A 27,811-nucleotide genomic window follows, 5' to 3' on the forward strand; every position below is an offset into this window, starting at 1 on the left:
TAGTATCTGTAATAAATCTGTCTTCTTTTTTAATTCCTTTAATGAGTCTTCCTTTTGCTCGTGACCATAATAGGTGATCTGCCCTTCCCAGTCCTATCTGGAATCCCAAGCCTGGCTTATTTCTCCCTTCTCATTGCTGGGAGAGAAGGGAGGAGTGAGCAGATGTGTGGTGCTCATTTGCCCTCTGAGCTTAGACCACTACAGCAGTGCAGAGAAAAAACCCTTCACAAAGAAGAAAGATGAGGGCTGTGTTAGGAAATTACCCACGGAAAAGCATTCAGGAAGGCAGGCTGGTTTGCAGCAGCCCTGAATGACAGGTGTGGTACAGTGTCCTGGTTGTGCTCCTCCTCTGGGCCAGAACAGGAAGGTGACAGCCTGGCGTATCCAGCAAGCCCTGCAGTTTTAGGCATATGAGGCTGAGCAACTGCTGAGCATCTGAAATGGTAATGAAAAGAGCATCACTCTTAGCACTGCCTTCCTCCCATCTGTGGGAGCTGATGGTTCCCACCTCTTCCCGCTCCTTGCCGGGGCCTTGCAGACACAGGTGTTCCCCATATACCACCCTCTGCACCAGCATTGCTTCACCTCCCCAGTGCCACCTTGCAGCCGTTTTCTGCTCTTCCCAGTGTCCCATTTCTGCATGCTTCCATGCTCCCTCACACAGTCCCTCCTGGCCATGTCTCTGCTATGCGGTGCCCTCACAATGGAGATGAAATAAATGTCTTCAGGTAATCAGTCTGTAAGCATCCCAATACATCTAGTGTTTTCTAGCCCTATCCCTGAGGCCTGTCTATATGAAGGCATGAATACAGAAGCCTTAACCATATGAACTCCACAGGTAACCTGTGGTGTCTCTTGCAGGAGTGAGAAGTCATCTGACAGGCAGCTCTGTCTACAAGCTCCTGCTCTACAGCAGAGAGCTCTAACACTCAGATGTGGCATCCGTGTGGTGCTGTAAATAGCCCATCTTATTCCCTCCTCTGGAAGGATCACACCTCATACAGTGTAAGATTGACTCCAGGGATTAGAAGCCTTCCTCTCTGCACCAGATCCACACACACACGGACGATTTTCCAGTAGTTTGGCTATTCCCACCAATGACAGTATGGCAATTTTTGTGTAAATGCTACCTCTCTGTGTAAGGATGGCATTGTAACAGCAAGAGACAGCAGGGCAGTCTCAAGAAGCAACCAGCCTGGTGGGAAACAGTAACAGGGAGGGAGAAAACCCCACCATCTCAATCCAAACCCCAGTTTCACCAGGACTGCTCAAAGCTTAGCCACCCCTTATTCGGAGACAACAATAGTTCAGTACAACCCACTAGATAAATAACACACTAATACAGATTTGCTCAGAAATGAAGCTCATCTGTAAAAAAGGGGGGACCTTAGACAAAGGGAACACAAGTCTGGTGTGCACAGGTACATCCACAGCAGCACACCCCGAGGACCTGTGCAATAACTCCACCTACAGCTTTTAGTGTGGGGGGTTAATGCACAATCCAGCTGTGTAGCTCTAGCAAAGTTCTGATAAAGGCTTCCACCCTCCCATCCCTAAACAAGTGATTTTTGCCTGTCCTTCCCTCTCCTTTTCCTCCATCAGGGCATGGCCAGGTCAGTGGTGGGAGCGCAGGGGACCCTGCATGTACCCTTGGTGCTGGGCTGCTCAGGGACTGGTGCTGCTCCTGCTGGCTGTGCTGGGGCTCAGGGTTGTGCCGAGAGCCTCTCGCCTCTGACAGACCCCGGCAGTGTTGACTTTTCAGTGCAGGTGCGATCTGCGTTTGGTATCCAGCACCAACAGAGATGCCTTCTTGGTGCTTAAATAATAATGATGGATTTCTGCTCTGGAGTGATAGCTTGTGCTGTGCGGCTGGGTTAATGTATGTCAGCTGTCATCGTCCTTGTCAGCCACTGCTGTCAGTGAGCGGCAGATAAGTAAATCTGTGATGATGCATAGCCCGGAGAGAGCAGGGATTAAATATTTCATTGCTTCAGACACTGAAACATCTCCTCATTTGGAGTCCTTTTCTAGTGGTCACATCCTCTCAGATTGCCCCAGACCTGGGGAGGAGCAAAGGCTGACTGGGTTTTGGAGACTGTGGGGCAGGGGATTGCCGGCAGCAAAGTCCCTGCATCCAGGGCGAACCAAGCCCTGGCAAATTTGAAAATAAGCAGAAACTCAAGGAAAAATTTAAAAACCTCCTTTTTGCTGACATGCCTGACAAGGCAGCTGAGCCTCTGTTGTGCAGACCAGGGACAGGTGGCCCAGCACCCATCTTGGGCTGTCTATGGGACACGCTGCTGAGCACTCGGTGCCATGGACCGAGCACCTGCGGCGCTGCAGAGGCTCACTCCATGTGGGCAACACTATGGAAAGCATCAGCTGTAGTTGTAGTTAGGTAAGTGTGGTTGTTTCATGGTGTTCTCAAAGTTGATGGGTCACTGAACCCTGGAGGTGAGATTAGTGGTCATTCCTACAGCCCCTGCAGCACCATGTGTCTGTCCTCTTCTTCAAGGTGTTTTGCAAGACTCATTGCTAGCAAAGTCTCAGATTATTGATTGCTTGGAGACAGGAAAAAATGCTATTATTCAGATTTCTTCCATCTCCCGGGATTTCCTGTTATTGCCCGTAGGAACTTTATATTGAAGGGATTTTCAGTGTAAAATATCAATTTGTTGAGACTGAATTTTTCTCGGGTGCTTCTTGTTTTTATCACATCAAATGAGTTACTCTAGGGGTATGTGGAAAATGAAATAAAATGCTCTCGTAAACAAGGTCTTGGATACTTTGCAAACTGACACTTTTAAACTAACTACCTACAGAACCAAATAAAAATTAAAACATGTCCTTTTTTGTTCCACACCGGAAGAGAGAAGACTCATCCTGTCAACACCACTCATGAAAAGAAGTCCTTGTTTTCCAGAAAGCCTTAATGAGCCACAAACCTTTGCAAACCAGGCAGACATACAAACACCAGCTTCTGAAAAGTCTGATTTCTTTCTTATTTACCTCATGTTTCCTGAGACCTAGCGGTTTTCTTTGCAATTATGAGGAACAGAAGGGTTTGGGTTTTCTTGAAATCTCAGATTCAAGTGCAACATGTGATTCAGAGTTGGAACTTGGAAAAAAAAAATAGCATGAGCAGTTGTGACATTTCTAAACCTGTAGGTAACTGCACAACCATTTAATCTTCATCTTTTCCTCCTCTTTGTATAATCTAATCTCCTTCATTTGCTGTGCTTTTTATCTGGACAACAGATATACAGTATCTTGCCTATGGGTACATTCCTATATAGGTTTGTGTTTCCACTGACTCTGGTATCTGAGGACTCAGTAGCTGGACACCAGCAGAAGACAAGTGCTGAGGCTTTGCAGGTGGATCTTTCTGCCTCCCTATTATGTAAGGTGCCAAAATCAGTATTCATCTGTACATGGCTAAGTAGCAGCATTTCTGCCTTTTTTTTTTTTTTTTTTAATGTAGGGAAAGTATAGTTTGCTATGTCTTCTTATATAAAACTAGCAAATTTTATGAGATATATTTCCCTCAGGCCCCACGGAATAGAATTTGTTCTGTAATAAGAAACCAATGTGTTTTAATTGCTTGTTGTAGACTATTACCTGTTAAATTTGTCTTAAAGTGTGACAACAGCAAAAAACTTCTTTTCTGTTTGCTTCCATCTACTTTAGAGCTGTCAAATAACTTCAACATCTAAGGATAAAACATGACAGGTGACTCAAATATGTGACAGGTCATAAAATATTGATTCTACATGTTACCTGCTAATGAAACACATGCCACTGTGGGTAAATCTTCTTTAATTGGGATTTCTGACTTCCGATTGTTATAACCTCCATTTAGGTTGCAGTCTAGAATTATGAAGTAATGGTTTTTGTCCCAGGAAATGTTAAAGTAAGAAATCAGTTTTACTTTCTTAAACTAGTGCTTTATATCTAGACTCCCAGCCATATTTTCTGTTATAATCTATATCTGCTGGGAACCCTTTTGGACTGTTCTGGTTCCTTTTTGATTCAGTAGAGCCAACTCAAATCCTAAGTTCCTATGATAATGAGAAGCACCGTGGATCTATCAAGGACTTCCCATTGGGATTTTTTTTTCTTAGATCAGTCTCTTGATTGTGTATGAAATAAATAAGTCATATTTACTATATTATTTTTCAGGATTTTGGAATTTCCCTGGTTAAGTTTATAATTTTCAGCCTTCTTAGGTAATTTTCAATTATCAAGGGCTCAGACTGGGCTTTCTTGTCTGGTCCTCTGTGAAAGCTTGGTCCAGCATCGTTTCTTGGCTAGAGCTCAGTGTGTAAGATCTTTTGGCAGCAAGGAGTGCTGCCCTACTTGAACCTACCTTTCAAGCAAAATGCTGGAAAATAATGGTCAAAATTAGATTTATAATCTCTGTTGAGCAGGGGTTGTGTCTTGTACAAGTTTAGGGGTCAGAAAAAAACACAGCGCTTCTGCAGTGAAATGGTGGCAGCTGCCAGTCTCCTGATTTGAGCCTGTATGAGCAGACTTGTGTCACATCTTCACTTCTAAGCACTTCCCTGTCTGACTGAAAACTTCTCACAGGAAAGTTAACACTGTTCCTCCTAAAAGGAGCCCTTTCTAGTGTGGTGAGCACCCCTTCTAACCATGTAACCATGTGCTTTCAATGCAAAATTATCCAGGGCCAGAAGAGCCCCAGTGCAAGGACCCGCTGGAGACCGGCAGACATTGAGCTTTGAGTAGGAGATCCTGGAGTCTGCCATGGTATCAGCTGCTGTTGAGAGGGAAATCCCTTCTCTCCATAACTTCCATGCCTGGGAAACTTACTGGCCCAGAGGTGCCAAACTGTGTCCCTGCTCCCGGTGGGATGAATGGTGCAGAGGAGGAAATGTGCTTTAGGCTATTTTATTGGAAGCTGAAGGACATATCCTCTGTGTTGCCTGGGAGAGATGGGCAAGCTCTTCCACGATGCATTGTGAAACTATTCCCAGGGCAGACCCAACCCCAGGAGTGCTGAGAATCATAAAGCAACGACTGCAAGCAAAAATACTGCCCCTTGTCTGAGGGAGGGGAGTGCCAACACTGCTGTCATCCCAGTGCAGCTTTGCAGCTGGGTTGCTCCCAGTCATCATTTGCCACACCTAGGAGATTTTGACAGTGCAGCTAGACCTTATGTCTCTCTGGTTTTAGGGTATCCTTGTGTAACCAAATTGCCACGAGAACTGGCACTTTCACAATACTTCACCCAGGAATTAAAACAAGGTGAGAAGACCAGTCCTTGTATAGTGGCAGCCTCATCAGTGCTGGATGAATTGAGAAAGTCTATTGAAAGTATAGAGCCAGTATTGATGAACACTGGTTGATGTAGCACCTGTGTGCTTGAAAGGTTATCCGTTTTCCACTTGCATAAACCAGTCTACTAAAAGACTTCAGTCTTCCCTGGAAATCTAGTCTCTGGTATTCACCATTGGGGCTACAATCTGAAATCTCACAGCATTTAGGAAACACTACTTAGATAAACTATGATGAAAATAAATGCAGTACTTGTTGGAAAAAGATACTGTTAGAGAGTTGATTAGTGGTTCACTGTCCAGCTGAAGGACTGCATTTATCAGAGTTTCATGGGAATCTGTCTTAGGTCTGATGTTGTTAAAATATTTTCATGAACAACTTGGATAGTGGAATAGAGGATCTCCAATGGAACAGAGGATGTCCTCTTCCATTTGTAGGCCACAGTTATCCAGGAGGGGCTGCAAGTGTGTTGTAGGACAGAAACAGTATTGAACATTTATAATGAGTTAGAGAAATGGCCTGAAAAATAGGACAAAATTCAATAGCAATAGGTGCATGGGCAGAAAAAGGAGTTGTACAAAATATAAGTTAGGGACCAGCTGACCACATGAGTCCATGAGGCCCTTCTGTTGTGAAAAAAGACAAATGCTCTACCAGGATATGCAAGCAGGAAAAATTATCTGCAAGATGAGCAAAGTGACTCTAGTAGGCTACTCAGCAAGGCCTTGGCTGCATGGTTTGCTTTTTGGCACTAGATTTTCTATATGAGAGAAGTGGACCTACTGGGTAAGGACAAGTATAGAGCAACAAGACCCATCAGAAGCCTTGGAAATCTTAATGTAAGTGAAAACATGGACAATTGAGCTATTTAGTCTAGAGGAAAGGACATTTACTGGACATAACACACTTAACTATGAAAAAAGCTGCTGCAGAAGGGAAGGGAATAAATCATTCTCTCTGGGGATGTGACAAGTAATGGGCTTAAAGTGTAGCCGGGGAAATTTAACTTTGACATTAGGAAAAATCTGTCTAGGATAAAGCCCGTTGGCCAGTGGAGCAGCTGCTGACAGAGGAGGAGTGGGAGCTGGAGATGCTGGGGGCCCCATGGCTCTTCCCCTGCCAAAATGCCCTCACTCCCTGAAGCCAGGCATAGCTGGAGGCCCATAAAACCCCCATATTGCACCCACCAATGTCTGGCAGGGAGAGGGGAAAAGAAAAAGGCGTTGTCTCCACCTTACAGCCCCTGCCCCTGCAGGAGGTACGACAGCCCCTGGGGACGCTGGACCGCAGAGGTTATTTGTAAGCCAGGGCTCAGGTGACAGGTGGTGACTTGCTGTTTGCAATTTCGCCAGTTGGAGTGACTAACTTCCATAGGGACATCATGCTTTCTCCCCAGATGACTTACACAGAGGGCATTTCCACTGATCAGGGAAAGAAAGATTCCCCAGCCTTTATTTCTGTGCCAACTGTACTGTCTATTTTTAACAGCAAGCTGCCATTAGCATTTGTTTGCTAAAAATAAACATATTTCAAATGCAATTCATTACCTAGCGCATTAGGGTAAAGGCAATTTATGCTTCAGTCGAGAAGAAATATTTTTAAGAGATAAATTGGTTCATGCAAATATCCGTGGCTTGCACTCAGTGCACGTGGTACCAGCAGAGATGGTGCTCTGATTTCAGTCGATTGATGGGATAGATTACAAAATTCAGGAAGCTGTTGAGGAGCTTGGTGCAACATCCTATTTTAACTTAATTAAAAACGTGATCGCAATTATGTAAGGAAAACCAAAAAAGAGATGGGGCATGTTAGAAACAGTTCTCCCTCATAGCTGCAGCATAGCAAAATTGAAACAAATGGGCAGACATGGCTTTTGGGCAGGGGATATTCTTTATTATATTGACCATAATGGCTTTCTAAAACCTAAACATCACTGCTTCTTGCTCACAGAACAGGGGAATATTACAAGGGAATAATTCTGAATCAGATAATGCCAATGCATAAGGATTCTGAAGTGGGTTTAGATGAGCTGCTGAGCCAAGAGCTGGATAGTGATCTCTGGTGAACCTGTCTCCTTTTGATTTTTGAAAAAATAATTTTAGCTTACAAAATGTTTTGTGGAAATAGAGTATTTCAAGCAAAATTTGCTAGTTTTGATGGCACTTTTAGCAGGAGGATTTTAGGGCAGGTAGGGAATTACTGCTCTGAACCAAGGTTCACAAGTAGGAACTAAACCTGAGCCTCACATGCCCCTCTCTCCTTCCCCTTATAATTCAGAACGAAAATAACATACCATAAATAAATAACAAATGCTAAAAAGATAAAATCGACTCAGAGTCTTCAGAATATCTGGGGGAAAAGCAAAGTTTTTATTTCCAGCCAGTGCTAATGAGCAGGATGGAGCAGGTCCTGCAAAATCTGGACGACCTGATTTTACCCACTAGAGGGGAGTGCTGTACCTACAGTTACCAGCTCACTCATGGCAACACTGGTAATGTCAAAATAAGTGGCATTACTAAGGAAATTAAGTAATGTTACTTATAGAAGAATTCAAAATAATGTAAAATTGGAATATGCCAGACACCATTATTAAATGTTCAAAATTAAAAAATAAGAACTTCTTGGGTTTAGGATCCTTCATTAAACAATATTTTGATGTTACCAGACTTTATTTTAAAAAAAGTTAAAATCTACTAGTTTATCTGAAAAATGTGATTTTTTTTTCCTATATTGTTTTGCAATACACAGATTTATGCAATTATGCATAATTGCAATTGCAACAATGCAATACTTTAAATTAAAACACAGTCTGTTTAACCTCAGAGACTTTATAAAATGCTCCTGATGAGTCACAGTAATTTGTGTTAAATCTGCAAAAGCGAAAGTCCCAAAATAGTTTGGCGACAGGATCCTTAGCTAGTTGCAAACACTTGAAAAAAAACCACAGAGCAGGAGGTAAGATCCCAGGTGTGCTTCCCACCTTGGACGTGATGCTGGATGAATGCCACAGCTGGTGGGACAAAGATGACTGTGAACATGGGAGGAAAGAAAACTATGATTTCTTCTCATGGCCTCTTATCTATACAGTTTTGTCACTTTAGCAGTTCCTATCAGAAACCTCCACCAAAGTAGCGCAAGTTAAAGCACATCTGCAGTTATTGAGGTTTTAGATACCAGGGATGGGGAAGGTGTTAGCACTAGTGCCCACTGGCAAGGGAGCTGGTTTGGGGATGGGTGGTCCCAAGACTTGGGTTTGAAGCTGGCTGCTCCTGCCACTGGGCTTTATTTTACAGAGCTCTATTTGCATCAGCTCTTACTGTCCGACTCAGACAGCATTAGTGGGAGATGCTCCCCTAACGCTGCGATGCAGCCGTAGGTGGGGTGTACTGCAACACCTCCCCTGCTGCACTGGTGGTCCCGCGGGGGGACCTGTTTGCACCCCTGCTCACCCCTACATCTCTCTGGCAACTCCAACGTGTTTTTTCTTCCTGGCCTTTTACTCCAAATCCTTAAACCAAAATTCCTATTTTCTGTCTTCCAGTTCCCTGCTGTTTTCTTGTCTCAGTGTCAGACTCAGAAAACTGTGGAGGTCGGCAGAGACCTCTGGGTTATCTAGTCCTACCCCACTGCTCAGAGAAGGGTCAGCTAAAGCAGGCTGCTCAGGGCTGTGTCCAGTCAGGTTTTTAGTATCTCCAAGTATGGAGACTCCACCACCTCTCTGTAAACCTGCTTTGCCACAAGGACACATTGCTGGCTCATGGTCATCTTGGTGTCCACTGGGACCCCAGGTCCTTTCCTACCAAGCTGCTTTCCGGCTGGGTGGCCCCCAGCATATACTGGTAGATGGGGTTGATCCTCCCTGGGTGCAGGCCTTGGGGCTTCCCTATGCTGAACTTCACAAGGTTCCTGTCCACCCATTTCTCCAGCCTGTTGAGGTCCCTCTGGATAGGAGCACAACCCTCTGATGCACTTCTCCCAGTTTTTTTATCTGCCCCATCACCCAGCTGGACTTCATGCCACTGATCAGAGCCCTTTAAGCTTGACAGTTCAGCCAGTTTTCAATCCACCTGTCTACTTATCCAGCCCACAATTCATCAGCTTGTCTGTGAAGTTGTTATGGCAAACACTGTCAAAAGCCCTGCTAAAGTCAAGATAAACAATGTCCACTGCTTTCCCCTTGACCACTGAGGCAGTCATGTCACCATACAAGGTTTTCAGCTTTGTCAGGCATGATTTCCCTTTTGTAATTCCATGCTGACTACTTTCAATCACCTTCTTGTCCTTTGTATTTGGAAATGGTTTCCAGGATCATTTGCTCCATCACCTCCCCAGGGACCAAGGTAACACTGCCATGTCTATTGCTCACCACATCCTCCCTCTTGGAGACAGGAGTGACACTGAATGTCTCATCTATGGTATGTCCACAATGACTGAAATTTTAAAATTACTTTTTGATTCAGTCACTGAATAGAAAAATCGTGTTCATGGTCATCTTATTATGGGAATGGCAATCTTTTCAGGTGCCCTCCCAAGCAAGGGTTTTCCTTGACTGCTCCCTCTGTCCCCCAACTCTTCTTTTCCTGCTGTCCTCTTTTCAGGGAGTGTGACCAGGACACCAGCCCAGGGCAGGTGAATCACGGGTGTTTCCTCACATGCTGGGCTGACTCCAGAAGATGAGACCTCTGCCACAAGCATGTTCAGCTGCTTTGAGGAGGGAATGCAGCAGGAGCTGAGAGCGGCTCAGAGGATGGAGTGCGAAGTATGAAGATTTTTTAAAGCTGCCTTTTCTTCTCTCCCCCCCTCTTCTAATTGATTAGCAATCCTAAAGAAACTCCTATGGGCCCAACCGAATGGTAGTGTGCCACTGTCAGAAACCTCTCCTTCCTCCTTTCCCACTTTATTTTATTTGCTCCCTCCACAGGTGACAGGCACTTTTCTCCCATTATTAAGGTTTTCTCTTCCTATACCCATCACAAGTTTCAATCTCCTCTGTCCTCTTCTGCCTTCCATTCTCTTCTTTTTTATTCCAAGAAGAGAAGAGGAGGGAGCACTGGCATCCCAATTATTTATATGTAAATATTTCCTCTACTTTTGTCCTGATTTAGCAAAATTTGGAGTCCTCCATGAGCAGGCAACAGAGTCCCTTCTATTCCCATCAGGCAGCCTTGCAGCTTTATTCCTGGCTAGCAAAGCAGTTTACAAGACCAATGGAAAACTGACATTCTTTTATCCCTGCTGCAAAACTTGTTTCATAATTATGTGCCCTATTCTAAAATGTATATGTGGCCTTAATCCTCCTAATATGTGGGGTTTAATATGTATAAAAAGTCTGCTACGTACATAATCTCGGCACAGAATTTCAATTGCTAGAAAGGCTGAGACTGAATTAAAAAGGAAGCACTGTGCATGGCAATGAGCTCATTTTGACAGGCTGAATTAATTTTAAGTAATAAGGAAGTAATTTCCATCACACTAAATGTGTGCATTTTTCTGCAAAAATAAAACACTATAGTCAGAAAGATACTCTTGAGAAATGTCTTTCAAAGACATAAGTAAACCAGACAGCAATTTAAAAAGTAAATAAGTCATAATTACAATAGTAAAAGGTAGTATTAAGTATTAATGCATTTCAATCCCAGCTGCTTTGATTGAGTTCTGCTTTATCTCATTAGCTTTATAATCAGAAAAATAACATCATCTGAAGATACACAGATTTAAGCACAGATACCTCCAGCAGTTATATATGGCTGTTGTAAGGATGCAGTCACAGCTGCCTGATACAAAAGAAAAGACCATGAGAAAAAAACAGGCATGGGAAGATGCAGAGAAAGAGATTCCCTAAACCACCACCACCACTGTCGCGCACCATCCCAAGGCTTGAAAATGAAATGTACTCTGAATGGTCATGTGAGAGACATGGCTTTCTTTTGCTGAAGGATGACCAGAAGCGATGGTGCTTCCTGTGAGCATCAAGACATTATAGTACTCATCAGGAACTGAAAGGGCAATGTGCAGCTTTCTCTTCTAGAAGAGAGGATTCACTTCTGTACCCCAGAGCATCTGGGAGAGTTTTCCTACCACCAGACTAGGAACACAACAGGGCACGTGGCACTGCAGTGGCAGGGGTTTGCACCGGAGCCTCTGAGTTCACCCTTGGCACTAGACCATGGTTTATTTAATGAACTATGCACAGGTAGACAGACCCTGGTAGATCCATGACCAGTGTTCCCATGCCCTGGGGAGGGCTGTAACCACCAGACACCCTCCACATCTCTCCTTGAATACCGAATTATTTTCTACACAGCATCAACAGGGGGATCTATGTCATGGGTGTCTGTTTGTGTGCATTCCCCTCTTCTCTAGCATAGCCTCTGGGCTGGGGTGTAGGGCCCTCTCCCAGGATCTGGATAAAAAAAAAAATCCCTTTTTATCCAACAGCGTGGTGGTTTGAACATTCACCCAGAAGCTGGGAGATCTTGGCTCAGGTCTAATCCTTGCAGTAGCTGCTTGACTGCAAAGTCTTCTCTAAAATGCAGCTTGCTTTGTCCTGTAAGTGAAACTGGGAGAAAGGGAATAAAAAAGCAAGATCAAGGATGACATTGTAGCCTGGTGATGGGGACACTAAGATGTTGAAAAGGTGATCTGACTTCCGCTCTCTGCTCCCATTAATATTTAATAGTCATTAAATTAAAAGTCAAGGATGTGTAGGATTAACTACAGGTCAGCATTCTCATACTTATATCTGAATGAATGAGATAGTGTTAGTATGTATGGAAATAAGCTATTAGCAATGAGCACGGCCAGTATGACAGTAACAGGCATGAATTTAAACGATTTAAACACTGTCTCTGTGAAATCAAAACAAAGAAATGGCTGCTCCAGTACAGAGACCCACACAAACCCTGCACCAGTGCTGAAACCTCCTCCAGCACTAATGCTCACTGAGATCTGAAACTGGCAAACATCAGCCCTTTCTGTGGATTTGCTCAAGGTACTTGTGAGAGACTGACACTGCTGATCACTGAGAAAACGTCTGTAAACAGCTTTCCATGCACTCAAGAGCAGTGATCACAAAACAGCAGCCTTTGAAGGATGCTGTAACTGAGCCACCTGCATTACCAGGAGAGAAGGCGAGGACACCGGGCTCCTGCCACACCAAGCCATCAGGCTCATTTTTAGTTTGCAGAGTTTGAGTGGCTGATGGCCAGAGCCTCAGGAGTGTCCCCCTGCTCCCCTCCGGGCCAACCTTGCCAGAAGAGCTGCAGCCCAACTTCTCCTCTGCTGCGGTTCCTATTTCGGGTGCAACTTGGGAACCTCACTGATTGCAGCTGTTAGTGCAAGATTCCCTCGTCCTTTCTGTGTTCATTAGAATGAAAAGCAGTCTAGTCCCAAGCAACCTTTCCATGTCTGGAGGAACCACACATGAAGACTTTAATGGGCAGCTTGTCCCTCATCCCTCACAAGAGAGAGGTGGGCTTGTGTGCCATCTTCCCTCGTGCAGGGAGGGCTTCTCACCAGCTGTGCAGTTTCCCTGTGCTGTGAGCAGAGAGGAGGAGGAGGGCGGTCCTCCACAGAAGGATGCCTGCTGGATTTGACCAGACAGCTCAGACCTCAAGCAGCTTCTTTTCTCACAGTTGCTAAGAAACCAAAACAGTAATCTCATCTGCCGAAACAACTGTTTAGTATGTTGTTTCCTCCATTTGTCTCATTCCGGGTAACAACAGCTTTAAGCCTCTCAGGGCTCCCCCTGTGCTCCTCATGGTGAAAAGCTGGGCAAGCACAGTACTGGGGAGGAGAGTTTGTCCCCAGTAGCTTTTGTGGGAAGGCTCCAATTGCACAGGTTGTTTCCATATGTGGCCATCAGGAAGTTCCCTACCTTAAACTATCTGCAGGAGTCCCAGAGACACTTACTCACAGGTGTTATTCAAGAGCTGTTACAACCTCCTTACAGCCGCTGTTGGCACATCCCCCTGAGTCGCCTGTAGCTCCAGACATGACTGATGAAACCTGTTGTCCAACTCCTACCTTATATCAGTGTTTCAAATGACTCTCCCATTTATCCTTTTGCAGGCCTTGCTCTGGCTAGCATCTTGCCCACAGCTGTTTGCACGGTGCCGGGGAGTAGGGACAGTGCTGATTGCCCTGCAGGATTTTGGCTCTCCTTGTTGGAGTACCATCAGGGCATCCCTATGGCTGAGAGCCAGGCAGCCAGGGAGCCACTGTAGAACAAATCTCCATACAAGCTTATACCTGCTGGGAACATCACCCAGAAGAAAACTCCCACCCACATTTAGCTGCAATAACAGAAACAAATGAGAAAACAGACTTGGGCACAGGGGAGGGAGTTGATCCCTGGTCAAGGCAGAGGTAGTTTTCCAGATCCGCTTCGTGCAGTAGTAGCACAAGGCACGTGCCTCTGGTTGAATGGGGCTGGAAGGCTGATAAAAAACCTCAGGGAATAACCTTCCCTGCATAAATGACCGTGGGAACTTTGCTTCTTTATTTCTCTGTCATGTAAGGATTTTTCAAAGTTCAGCTGCATGTTCACAATTAATAATAGGTCCAACTCAGCAGAGTCTTGCAGTGTCTTTGAAATGTCACCTATCAAGATACACAAATAAAGCTAAAACAACCTAAAAATATTAACTACTTTGTGTTTGCTAACAGTGCTGTGCTGACCATGAAGGTTGGATTGCTGTTCCCAGCACAACGCCTGTAAATTCTGCCAGTTCCCCTGCGGGCTTGAGTTGTTTTTATTAAGTGGTTACGTGTTGTGCTTCCCTCATGCAAAACCTTTTATTTTCTGATGGAGCTGTGGCTCTGAAAGAAAGTTAACAACCTTTTTTCCTGCAGCCTTGGTGGAAACTGGTTCTTGTATCAGCTCATATATTTTGTAACTCTGGCAAATAAATTTGGGTGTTGTGAATATTTAGTAAAATGGAGATATCTACTGCAAGAGAAAGAAGTGACACAGTGCTGGGACCGAGAGTGACCTGGGCTGAGCTTTTGCACTAAGGATATTCTGCTGAGCCAGTGCTCCTGGGAACTCCTGCTCTGCCATGGGGTGGCCTGATGAGGTGTAACCGTAACAGTATAAATACTGTAATGAGATAAATGCAAGGTTGGTAGGAGCATGAGGGCATGTGAAGGGCCAGGTCCACGGCAGCCAGAGGAGCCAGGGCACCAGCGCTCCCGGGGGAACAGGCATTCCCCACACAGGTGGGAAAACACATTTCTTTCCTTGTATGTGTAAGGTCAGACCAGAGGTCTGCTCAGTCTGTACCTTTTTTCTGGCAGTAGCCAGCAGTGGATGCCCAGGGCAGAGCAGGAGGACAGGGAAAGCCATAGGGATGTTCCCCCACAATACTGTACCATCCTTCAACAATTTGCAGTGCAGGGACTTCAGGAGCCCAACAGGCATTGTTGCATGTAAAGACCTTGCAGGTCTTTCTCCCACAAATATATCCAGCTGTTTTCTGAACCCTTTTAGCACATACAGTCTCAGAGGGGGAACCACGGCCAAGTGGATGTTGCTGCCTGCCTGGCCTGAACCTGCAGCCCAAGGCACTGTGTCAGCCACTAAACCACCTTCCTCTCCTGAGGGTGAATCAGCATTGACCTCACTTCTAACTCCCCACCAGACAACATTCACCCAGTCAGTCATTAATTTTTCAAGCAGTGTGTGTGGCTTCAGATTTAAGAGGAAAAAAAGGCTGGTCCCTCAATCCCAACAGTACAGTTTACAGGGATCTTGTGTGTGCCCCACGGTAAAGCAGAGAGGGAGACTTTCTGCAGATCATGGAAACAGTTTGCTGAACCTTCTGGTAGTATCATTGATGGTGAGTAAAAATAGGAACATGAGGATTTCTGATTAGCTGGGTAAATGGCCAAGTTACCTAATTGGGTTCCTCCAGACAGCTGCTATCCTTAGCAAGAAACATGACTGTATTATTCTGTAATGGCACAGTGTTTAGCAAATCCTGCCAAAGGAATATATGGTCCCTGTTTTTTTTATTCCTCTGAGCAAAATATTCATGTTTTCTCCAATATGTTTCTATTAGACAATGTTTAAAAACATATTTGACTGACTGAGTTTACTGTTCCTGAAAAGAGGCTGGAATAAGTCTTCAGGATGCTGTAATTAGCTAAGCAGTTCCTATCCCAACAGGTAGTAAGAGGAGACTGTCAAACCCTGCACATTACTAGGATGAAGTGTATTCAGCCAACCTGGATGATTTTTTTGTGTAATTTTTTCTACCTGGGAAGTGACATTGGCTGTTTACTGCACTAATATGAATCCCCAGGCCAGCACCAGCAAGCTACTACCTGGTTCACAGGCTTTTCAAGGGAGTCTGAGTGCAACCTGTGCTTTCGTTCACGTGGGTAGTCTATAAATACTGCCTGTTGGCTTTCATGCAACATGCTCATCAAAGGTTATGTGAAGGAGGCAGTTTTTGTAGGACTCACTAAACTTTACCACTGTCAGTGATAGAGTTGCCTTTAAAGCTGATGAAAAGCTGTACACTTTTGTAAGTCTCTGGATCAAGATCATGGAGAGATATTTATTATTAGGGGCATGTAAACTTCAAGTTAATTAAATTCTAAGCAAGTGAATGGAGCATCATAATATTTTATACAAGTTATATTTAATTAGACATAAAATGTACAAGCAATGCAGCTAAGTTACAACTTGCACATATTTTGCAACATTATTGAAAATCTCTTACAAATGACTTGACAATTTTTGTTGCAGAAGCTGTGGCTGACACTGGCAAAATGGAATTAGCCCTTTCAAACCCCCTAATTTTGGATGTAATTTTTGTAGCATCTTCATCTTTCAAAAAAAGGACAAATATCCAGGCTCTAAAACTTAGCCCTTTAAGTCCAGTGAAGGACACCCAAAATCAACAAGTACTCTGGGTCAACGACCTGAATGAATTACTCCCATGCAAGCTTTCCTAAATCATCAGTATAAAATAGCTGTATGATTTTTGTTTAGTAACTTTGATATGAAATTGAGTAGTCTATTCACCACTCTACAGTGATCTATTTCATCGCAACTATTTCTTGTTATTTAGGAATCTCTGTGGCAACTGTGATCTTTCTAATCTGTTATGAACATTGTCTTTAAGGATTCTGAAAATGCATGTATTAATTGCAAACAACTTCAGAGGTGGCTGCTGTCAGGCAAATAATATTTTGTAACTCAGAGAGCTGAAATATGCTGCTCAGGAAAATTGTGTGGGTTATGGTAAATATTTTTAAGCTTCAAATCCAGCTCAAGCACCATATATAAGTTAGAGGTGAATGCATGTCCTCTGGATGGTGGATAGTATGCTAAACTCTGCTCAGTAGAGTCTACTCAGACAGTATCTTGTGGTCACACTGTCACTTTTCTTTACTTTTTCCCCTGGGAAAAAAAATAATTCTGGACATATACATCCTGAGATACTTTCCCTATCCAAATCTCATTCATAAATTCCTTTTCACTTTCCAGAGGGATTCTTTCACCAATCTAATTTTAAGGTAATGCCAGGTCTTTTACAGACATTTTAAATACATCCCTAATAATTTAGAAGGGAGGCAGGAAATGTGCAGCAGCTGTGTTTCCCCCTGCCCTGAAAAGTATGTTTTCAACTTGGGATGAGTTCTAAGTCCCCTGCTAATGCAAATGGCAGATGAAGACTAACTCTGGTTTACTTTGAGGTAAATTCAAGCAAGGACAACTTGGGCAGGAGCATGGCATTGATTTCTCTTCTGGCTTCCCCACACATACTTTGTCTCCGCAGAGAACTATAGAGAGAGTTATTGCATGTGTCTAGTTGAACACAATACATCAACACCAGAGGCAGGAGTTGGTGGGGGACCAAAGTATGACTTGAAAATAGCACAGACAAGCCCGATTTCATGAAAATGACTCAAACCTATGGAAAACTTGAAGATTAGTATGGTTTGGAAGTCTCTTTGGTGGCATTGTAAGAGGAGGTTTCGTTTTGGAGGAGGCCTGAGATGGGAGAAGGAGGAACCATGAAGAGGAAAGGGAAATGGGTAGTCTGGAGGAAAGGAGGAGATAAGCAGGAAAAGCCATAGGAGTAGTTTTATGGGAACTTTTGAAAAGTTGGACCATGAACTTGACAAAGAGGATGAAGGTGAAGCAGTAAAAGGATTTAGTGTGGTTTGCTAAGGAATTGAAGCAAGGAATTGATTTTAGCTGTGACATTTTGAAGGAAGATGAGGTGAGCGTCGAGAGAGCCAGAACAGAAAAGGTCGTGGAGACTGAGGATAAAGCTATCAGGGCCCTACTGTGGGAACAAATAATAATAATAGATATTTTTCTAGGATGCTCTTGAGGGAATGTCAGCAGGATTAAATGACAGCATCAGTCTGGAGAGAAGAGGGAAGACGGTGATAATGTTGACTATAACACTGAGGGTGTGTGCTACCTGGATGCAGAAGCTAATAGGTTTCCCAACTACAATCAAACAGGGTAGGCCTGTGAGGTAAGATAAGGGGGTCAGTTTTAACTATAGCAATATAGTTAAATGAAACCATCTGGCATTACTGTCCTGGAGAATGGAGACCTGCCTACAGAAGAGGGAGGGAGGTATTTTAAAAAACAGAACAGACAAAGATGGAGACTCTGGCGGAATGAAGGAAGTTTCTAGAAGTTGATGTTGCTAAGGAGGAGGATTTAGGAAAAGTGTGGACAACAGCTGCATCAAAACAGGTAAGAGAAGAAGAGCACAAAATAGACTTTGACAATATGAAGGACAGAGAAGAGGGATGCAGGAAGAACACAAGGCTGTATGAAAAGCCATCCAACATCCTGATTTTTAACCTGGTGCAGCCCCTCATGTACATGTACTCTTTATGTGTTCAGAAATGTTGCCTAGGCAGCATTTGAGGATTTTGGATATCTGCCCCAAAAGTTTAGCAGGTTAGAGGTGCACATGCACAGATCCACCCACTGTGTGACACATGCTCACTTGGTCTAATCTATATTGCACACCAATCCCATAAGTATATGCCTGGGGTATGTCAGATGTGGAGGTCACAGTGCTCATGAACATGTCTGTGTCCAGGAGAAACACACCCTTTTTCTGCTGTCTTAACAAGTGTCTCTTTCCCACGTATCTGGGCAGAAGCACATTCTACAAACCAAAGGGCTTATGTGCTGGATATTGCATGTACCATTGATTGTGCGTTTCTATGCACATCTGATCTCAACTAGGGACCACCTGACCCACTGATCTTTATGTGGTTGGGTTTGTCATTTCCTTGAGTCAGGCATCCTAAGTCTGCCCTACAGGGATTATATGATATTCAGCCAGAGGTGAGCACGCTTCCCAGAGAGATACACTATTGATAGGGAGATGTAATGACTTAGATGAAATCATTACTTATCCTTCCAGTAAGTTGTGTCCCAATTTAGTAACATATTCCATTTGTAGATCATATTGTCTCCGGTGAGTCTGCTTTATAACAGCAGCGCAAACAAATTAAACAAAGTTTTGATATGCTTTTATCAAAGATTTGTCCCTAGTGTCCTTTGATTTACTTCTTGAGATCTCCTCTGGCACAAACTGGATGGAAGCAATATTTTCTCCCCCTCAAAGATGATCTGAGCTCAAGCACCTCTGAGAATATATGATCTCTGCCTTCAGAGCTGGCTTCAGGCATTCTGGAGAATGACTGCCCTCCCCTTAATATATAACAGGCTGAAGATAGCTGCATGTCTTCATTTCACTGAAATTGCTTTTTTTCTGCATTTCCTTGGCATCCAGATGGTGGTGCTCTGTCTGTCCTGAGCCATTACCACAATGATAAAACTTGTTGCCTTTTCTTGCTGATTGACAAAGGCAGCTACGGGGTACAGGCTCTCCTTGCCTTTAACCACCTTTACCTCTCTAGTGAGAACCAAAATTATCAACAGATCTCATTTGCCAGCAGGGAAAGATTCTTGCATTTTGCAATTTTTGTAACTGCATCACAGAAGTTAGAGGTGGGAATAACCTATTAATTACCCTTTACACCACTCCAAGTCTGTTGAAGATGGTTCTCTACAGCAGGAGGTATGGTTTCCAGTGTACATTTTGATATGAAACAGAAATCTGGAACAGGAAAAGAACTGGTTCCGTGAGCACAATTATAGAGTCTTTTTTGTATCTAGCTTTTCAGAGGATTGTTTTCTGCTGAAAATGCTGTGATTAAGAAGATAAGCACTTGAGGTCTCATAGTGCTAGCATGACTGTCAATAGGACTATAAAATGGAAATACATCTTAAGAAATAAGAAAATGCTCTTAAAGATGAGTGTGTTGAATGACTGTAAAATCCAAAATAGCCATTCATTGGGAAGACAGGTAAAGCACTGTATACAACAGCATCAGCCAGTTCTAGCTCAACTTTTGTATAGTAACTTGCCAGGTTAATACATTGCCAGGTTGTAAGATGCTACTGGTCTGCCTAGGTTTCTGCCTGTTAAATTCTTTAGGTAGTCTGAATGCAGAGAAGGGATATCACTTGCTGCCATTATAAAGGAAGCCAATGATATACAGCAAATGCAACCCTTAAGACAGCAGTTAACTTTTGATCCTTTGGCTATGTTTGATAACTGGTTCAGCCCTGTTTCCTAAGCACTGTTCCCAGGGGACTGACAGCATCCACCTGGCACAGGAGTCCCTGTGGTAGGACAGGCTTTGGGGTTGCAGACTCCAGCACAGCCAGAACGTGTGGTGTTCAGACACAAGCCCAGCCAAGCTGCCTTCCATAGCGAGCATGTGAGGGGGACTCTGCTCCTGTCTGTGAAGATGATCTTTGTGCTGCTCCAGATCTTCATGGTCTGCCTGGTGGCTGTTGGCCATGGGAAAAGCTTGGCATTTTGGGGATTTATGATGCAGAAAGGCTGGCCAGCCCTAATGAAGGATTATAACTGTGCTCTGCTGAAGGAAGAAAAGCTTGAGGTTGGTTGACCTTTTCAATGTCTTTGATAAAGACCCTACAATTTTCACAAGGGAGGCGTTGTTATTCCACTGGGCAGATTTCACTTTCCCAGCTGTCCCATGGGTTTTCAGGAGCAAGTTGGTCTGTGGCCCTCAGCCAGCAAAGCACTTAGATGGGAGAACACCTCTCAGTCCATGGATCATCCTGCTGAATTTGTTAGGGCTCCTTATGCACTTCCAGGAAACAGTGTGCTTTGCTGGGCTGGGTCCAGCATCTCTCTCATGTCCCCATTTGTGTAAAGCTCTTTCACATGCCTTGAAGCCATATTAATATGCTAGATGGGCTATGGACACTGCCCAGGACTGCACTGCTTGCTTGAGTCATAACCAGACTTTCAAAAATGAATGAACAGTTTTGCTAAAAAAAGTTTTAAAAAGCACTGTTGTTTTGGGTTGTGAGCAATATGAGCATCAGGAAAAGGAGAGCTGCACTGTTCTGCTGATAAACACATGTACTCTTGTTTACTTCCTGAATAATAAAACTTTGAGCTCAAAGTTGGCAATGCTGGAGGGGATCAGGACATGGCTAAAAACAGCAGGTGGGAGCAGAGGAAGACATAGTGTGTTACCCTTTTTATTATGGATGGAACCCAGAGCCCCAAAGGTGGCACTGCAATAGCAACTTGAGCAAGCATGAGAAGATGGGTCAAGTGGAAATGTCGGGATAGAAGACTTTGTGGATGTGACAGAGACCAGTGTAAGCATCTAGCAGCAAAGGACTGCCAGGGATTAGGACATGAGACAAGAAATGTCCTGATGAGGGCATGCCTAGCTCTGCAGTGCAGCAAATATCTAAACACAGGGAACAAAGGAAACAGAACAGTAACAAGTGAGGTGAACAGTGATAATTCCAGAAAGCAATGGCTTTTGCTTAATGCTGCTGTTGGACAGATGAAGGGATACGCAGCAGCAGTGTTGACAGATTCATGGCCACCCAGCATCACTGTGAGGAACTATGTCCCTGCCTGGAAAGTGCAGAGGGTGTCATGGTAAATCCCAAGGCATGTGTTTCTGTTACTGAAAGACTGCAGAGAGAAGCCACCTGGGAGAGTTGTTGGAAACCAGTCTCCTAATCTGACATGGTCAGAGATGTGTGTAGTTGAAGGTTGAATGAAATTGTAGGAGACCATTTTTGTCAGTGACGGCAGTCTGTGAATAATTTTGTGAGGATTTAACCTTCATGTGAGGGATAAAATTGCGCTGTAGGTCATTAGAAAAACTATTCCTGTCATTGCTTGGAATGATGTAACTGGACAATATAACTGTCACAGGATTTGGTGAAGGATGGATGCTCTGAGGCTCAAAGAGGAAGCCAGTAAAGACTACAAGGTTTGCAAAGGAACACATGAGAGCATGATCCAGTGGGCAACAATGGCTCGCTCTGTGGGCACTGCTGGAGTTGGTCTGTCATCTCTTACCAGTGGATTTGTGTCCTGGTGTCAGATACTTATACATGTGTGTAATTTAGAAGGGTGATTAAATTTTGTGGCTGAGCCTGTTAACATAATTTAAAATAACAGTCATACAAAAACATGGCAGGAGAGAACTTCAGGAGGTCATGCAGACCACTCCTTGTCCCAGAGTAGGCTAATTGCACCAGTGTCATTGCTGATGTGTTTGAATAATTTGTCCCTAAGGCTATCCAACACTGGAAGCTCATAGTACCCTCAGGGAATTGTTTCCTCTGCTTCATTCTCTCCATTGCTGAAGAGGTTGTAGGATTTTTGTTCATGATATCTGATTTGAATATTTCTTCCTGGAATTTAAAACTTGATTGCAGGTGCTATTATCCCCGTATGGGCACTGAAAACCAAAAATGCTCACTCTCATTTATGGACTGCTCCCTCACACTTATAAAATAAGAGAACCAAGTTGGAGACATCCTTGCCATGCAAGGGAAATCAGTGAGGAAACTGGGCTTCCTCCAGCAGCACTGGGCTGACACAGAAACCAGAGAGGGCTGAGTAAGGAGATCAGCATGAAACACCCAGATTATACAAATGAATAGGCTGAAATGTTGCATGGCTCAGCAGTTCTCTGCCAGATACAGGTGTCTGAGAGATGTCTGGTTGCAGCAATCTTGTAATGAAGATCAGAGAGTTGAGAGGAGCGAGGCAGCAACTAGGGGAATTATCCCAATTCAGGGAATCTGAACTTTGGACTAAGAGTAATTTACAGGAAGAAAATGAGAGCAAAAATGCTTAATTGGGTGCTCTGGGAGGATGGACTATTTTTTGGCACAGTGTCACAGTACAGCAAGACTCAAAGGTAAATTCAGGGTCTTTAAGTGATGCTAGAGACAGATCTGTGAGTTGGCTCCTACCAAAAACAGTCTGTGGGACATCCATTTACCATGCACGTCTGTGGATAGACGTTGGCCATCATTCTGTTTTGCTGTGCAGGATGGGGCAAGGTGGGTCTCCTGCCAGTGAGGGGAGGAGGTGGGAGGTTGTGGGGTGGCCCAGCTCTGCATGTGTCAGGGCTCCAGCCTCCTTGAAGAGGCACATTTCTTGAGGAGCAAAGGGGCCGAGCTGAAGATGGAGCATGGTGACTTTTTGGCAGGTGGACACAGAGATCTACGGTGCTCCTGCCTCGGTGCCTTGTTTGAGTCTCAAAGGCTCTGACTGCTGGTGGGAATTCACCAAGGAGGAGGAGGCAGGGAAATCACAAATCTGTTATTGACTCCCTTTATTTTCTGCAACCCATCCCCAGCACTAACCACATTTGAAAATACATCTTCCAGGCTTCTTTTGCAATGGTTTCAAAAAACAGTCTTACCTCTGTAGAGACTTATTTTGCCAGCCCTATTTTTCCCTATATTTGAGTTTGCCATTGACATTAATTAGGACTTCCTTAGCCTGGTTAACCCGGTATTTTCCTTTGTTACGGAGAACAGCAAAGGTGACCTTGCTCGCCAAGTGAATTTTCTCAGCTCTGACAGTCTAATCATTAATGTCTTAGGAACAGAGGTAGGGATCTTACATGGGAAACTTGAGAAGAGCTATAAAAACATGTAGACAGCTGTCAGTGTCAGCTGGAATAGATCCAATAATTTAAAAGCAGATATGTTTCTGATAAGTCATTCTGTTCTCACAGAACACATGCCGGAACTCCACATGTATTACACATATTGGGTGCAATGGAGTGAAGTGCTATTTTTGTTGCACAATAAGAAAATACAACAAATACCTACATGTGTAGCTCAGTTGCAAGTGGCTGAACTGGGTTTACTGAGACTAATAACCAGCATTTGATAATCTCCATTTTATTATCCAGAAAAGTGGAACAGTGACCAGCACACTGATCTCTGGTGATAAGGTTTCAAATGATAGCTTACAGCATAGTGAAAGTTATTTTGGTGGCTTCACTCTAGTCCCCACCCATACAGTCATGAAACTGTAGAATCATTGACAACTGTATGTAGGAAGGGACTTCTGGAGGTCTTGTATTCCAATTCCCTGCTCAAAGCAGGTCCAGAGAGCATGCTGCTCAGGGTCACGTCCAGTCAAGTTCTGAGTATCTCCAAGGATGGAGATGATACTACCTCACTGGGTAACCTGGTCAGTATTTGACCAACCTCATGACAAAAAAACACAGTACGCTTAAAATATGAGTGGCAATCCCAGGGCAACAGAAACCCAGACATGGAATAACTGAGTTCTACCTCTCAAAACCAGGCAGCACCAGAAGACCTGTGTGGGTATGTTTCAAGATGCTATGATTTGTCTCACCTTCATAAGCATTACATACACTAAGATTAAAAGAAGTATATAAATACAGAAGAACATCGTATTTGCCCATAGCAGTCTTTTTTTAATAGAGTACTGTGAAAACACAACATTTTTAATTCCAATGTGTCATCTGTCACACGCAGTAAGAGTCTGACAACAGAAGAGTCGTCACGAAGCATTCACATTACAAAGGCACAGATGTGGGTAGCAGAGTCATACGCAGCAGCCAGCTGCACTAGTACCAGGCTTGACTTCTAGAAAAGGCAAACTGGGAGCTGCTTCTTTCCACTGTCAAGCACAGAAGTGTTGATACTGTTTCTGACCCATTTGAATTGCACACTTCAGCATTTCTACGGTGGATTTCTAAACAGTCATATCCAAATGGGGCCCTGATCCCTGTAGGTACTTCTGAACATTACTTAAGAATAACATACACAGCTTAATTTGCCACTAGCAGCTGCCACAAGCTACTGAAAAAGGCAGAATATTAAGACTATGCAAAACCAAAGCTGGGAATATAAATACCAAATGAAACACTTACATGTTGCTGAACATGCTGCCTAACATCAGAAACACGAGACAACAGCAGAAAGCCATGCAACGTATTTTGGCAGAAGCGCGCAAACATTTCACAGCTTGTCCCCTGGATGCCATGCTCACACTTACATTAGTCTGTGTCACACTACCTTAACTTGTTTTAAGCATTTCCATCATCTGTGAAGTAGGGAGGGAAAAACAGAATTGTTAAGGTATAATCAAATGAGATCTTGCACATTGTTGTATAATTTGTAAACAATCTCATTATTTGCTGTAGTGTGGAGGGTATGAATGGTTCAAGCTTCTGTCTCAATTCATCCAGATAGGGAACTTTCTGAAAGCCAGGTGAGTGATTCAATGAGTTAATAAGGAGGTAGATGAAAAAACTAGGGATTAACAGACAAGAAAATGTGACAGAACATAAACAAATGCATAAAAAAGTGAAGAATTTTTGTGTCTTACTGCATTTTTTTTGCTGTCATGACAAAATCAAAACTCCCAGTAACATATGTTGATCAGTGGAGAATTTTAAACACTATGTTAATTTGGCTACTTCAAAAATATATGAATAAAGATGCAAAATTAAAAAACAAACAACTGCAAATCAGAACAATGAACTAGATCAAAGATAAAACTGTGTCAGTTATCACTTCATTATGTACAGATCTACAGAAGTATTTCTTCTAGATGAGAAATTACAGTAATAAAATAAAAATAATACATCTATATCTTGTTGATACATTGCTCAACATTTCTGATTATACTTCCAAAATCATATGTACCATTTGAAAGACCCAGCCTACCAAATGCTTACATGCACAAAGTCTCCTAATGACTTGTATTTTAAGGGCAGTTATGCATTGTGTTTTTAATTATGCACCCACAGAAGCTCCAGTGAGATCTTGCACCCACGATGCCCTGAGAGAGCCCAGGGGAACCTAAAGATACTTTGGACCTCAAAGGACTGTATCTCCCATCACCTACTCCCATAAGTTATTGTGAATTTACAGTATTTCGCAAAAGTGTATAAACCTTTCATGTCTGATGAGGACAGATACTAAAAGTCACATACAAGCTGAAGGACTTGCATCAAGAAAAAATGTGTACTTGAACATCTATATATTATACTGGTGAACAGCTAAAAATCTGTAACAAGCATGGAAGAAACGAGTCTCTCCTGAGGTAGAGGCAGAGTAATCAATTGGCCTCAACTTCTGCTATTCAAGAGGAGCCTCAAAGGAGATGCTAAAATAGATAGAATTTGAGACACTATTCTAAAGCAATCATTTCTTAACTAAGAACATAAACCAATGGTTCCACCATCGCCTGAAAACTTTTGAAACAAATTTAAGAACTTTAGAGTAGATTTGACACATAAATCAGATATACATCAGAGTTGTCTTTTCTAGATGGGTCTAATGTAAAAAAACTGTAAAATACAGCAGAGAAATTACACACAGTAGCTGGAAATATCTTAATGCACTGACTACGATTGGCATGTTCCTGGTGAAAATGACCAAAATATTAACTTTTCTAAAGATTCACAGTGGGCAGTAAGATAAAAAAAAAAGTCTCTGTGTGTGTGTGTATATATATATATATGTTTTGTTTGGTTGGTTGTTTTTTTTAAGAATTTGCTGGATTTCTGTCTTTCTTGGAAGCTGTGACTGTTTGCATGCTGGTACTAGAGTGCCTCCATTGTCTTGTCTTCTACCATTATTTTGGCAATGAAACATGGAACAGATAGAGGTGCTGAAGGATATGCACATTGGTTGAGTACTGAGATACAAAGCAAAGCAGCTGTTTCATTTATAATGTTGGAAAAAATGAGGTAAAATAGCTTATTAAACAAGTCATATTGACATAATTTTACTTTTTGCCCTATTTTATTTTGATCCTTCTGCATTGAGAGAGCCAATGATCAGGAATTTGTAGCACTGTAATTGTGCTTGGCTCCCTGCCTCCTTCTGGCACAGCTTGGTTAAGTGGAACCGATGCTCTTTCGTGCAGATTAGGCTCCAGTCGTTACAATTCAGCAGCATTACACCAACTGGATACACTTGAGAAATACCTTGTAAAAACCAAGACCCTATTCAAGCACTGAGAAAGGCTCCCACGGTCTGCATGCTCTGCCTTTTCCCAGACACGTGTGCTTTCCCCAGGACCACCCGAGATGTCCCTGCCCGTCCTGCCCCAGACACGCCGGCCGTGCAGCCGCTGAGGGATGTGGGACATGCAGTCCCACCCCTTGGATGCTGTGAAGAAGACTCAGGGGACCTCGAGTACTTACTGCCTGTCCCATGGGCTTTGGTTGAGGCTCACCATTCCCATGGAAGGCTTAGTTATCACCCAGTTAGCATAAAACATACAGAAGTAGAGCCAATCTCACCACTCAAGTCTCCTGGGTGATCAGCAGTTTATTGTCCCAGGCAACATCTCCTCTCCGCAGCAGACTCTCCTGCCACCCTCTTAAGTCAAGGACTGTTTCCCCTCCATACATATGTATCATGTAGCCATAGTAAGAATAATTTCTGGCCCTTAACTGGTTAATAAACAATGTTTCCCTTTGGTCAGAGGTAAAACTCTTGTCCTTCCTTGAGTTCCTCCTTGGCGTCTTTCATTGAGGATGTACCTTTTGCTAAGCCTTACTTTCCGCATCAGTCTGTACCCCAAAATGCACATACGATATAGGTTTCTAAGCAGGTTAAGTGTATATAGCTGATGGCTGTCTCCTGAAATGAACCAGCACTTGGTGGTGAATTGGGAAGACTGATCCCCAACCTCTTTTCTTTGGTAAACTGCCAAAATGTGCATGAGATACTGGCAGGTCTGGGGCCATTTGGGGATGTGCCCACATCCATGTTTCTGTTGGGAGCCAGAGAACATTTCTGAGGTGAATTTCCCATTTACTGTGCTTGTTCCAGCTGATAGGGGCAACTGTGGGGCTGTCCTGGTTTTGTCTGGAATAGAGTTAATTTTCTTCCTAGTAGCTGGTAGAGTGCTGTGGTTTGGATTTGGAATGAGAATAATGTTGGTAACACACTGATGTTTTAGTTGCTGCTGATCAGCGCTTACACTAAGTCAAGGACTTTTCAGCTTCTCATGCTGCCCTGCCAGCGAGGAGGCTGGGGGTGCGCAGGCAGCTGGGAGGGGGCACAGCCAGGACAGCTGACCCAAACTGGCCAAAGGGATCTTCTGTACCCTACGGCGTCATGCTGAGCAATAAAATGGGGGAACTGGCTGGGGGG

At 43.6% G+C, this 27,811-nt stretch overlaps 1 protein-coding gene across 5 annotated transcripts in view; it reads right to left on the reverse strand.

The window, feature by feature from the left end:
* Positions 1-27,811, reverse strand: part of LHFPL3 (LHFPL tetraspan subfamily member 3) — a 262,454-nt gene that overhangs the window by 12,948 nt on the left and 221,695 nt on the right. For 2 of the 5 annotated variants that reach the window (XR_006165365.1, XM_042793151.1), the window contains one exon: positions 24,713-24,740. The exons of 2 other annotated variants lie outside the window; for them this stretch is intronic. Coding sequence is in view for 2 of the 3 variants with exons in the window: in XM_042793151.1 (XP_042649085.1) it covers positions 24,724-24,740 (17 nt within the window). In the remaining variant the exon portion in view is untranslated. Of the gene's footprint in view, positions 1-24,692; positions 24,741-27,811 lie in introns of all 5 variants that reach the window. One more of the 5 variants, XM_042793150.1, reaches the window with a different exon arrangement.

This window comes from Tyto alba, unplaced genomic scaffold (genome assembly GCF_018691265.1).
Source record: "Tyto alba isolate M040663 unplaced genomic scaffold, T.alba_DEE_v4.0 Super-Scaffold_2, whole genome shotgun sequence".
Lineage (NCBI taxonomy): Eukaryota > Metazoa > Chordata > Aves > Strigiformes > Tytonidae > Tyto > Tyto alba.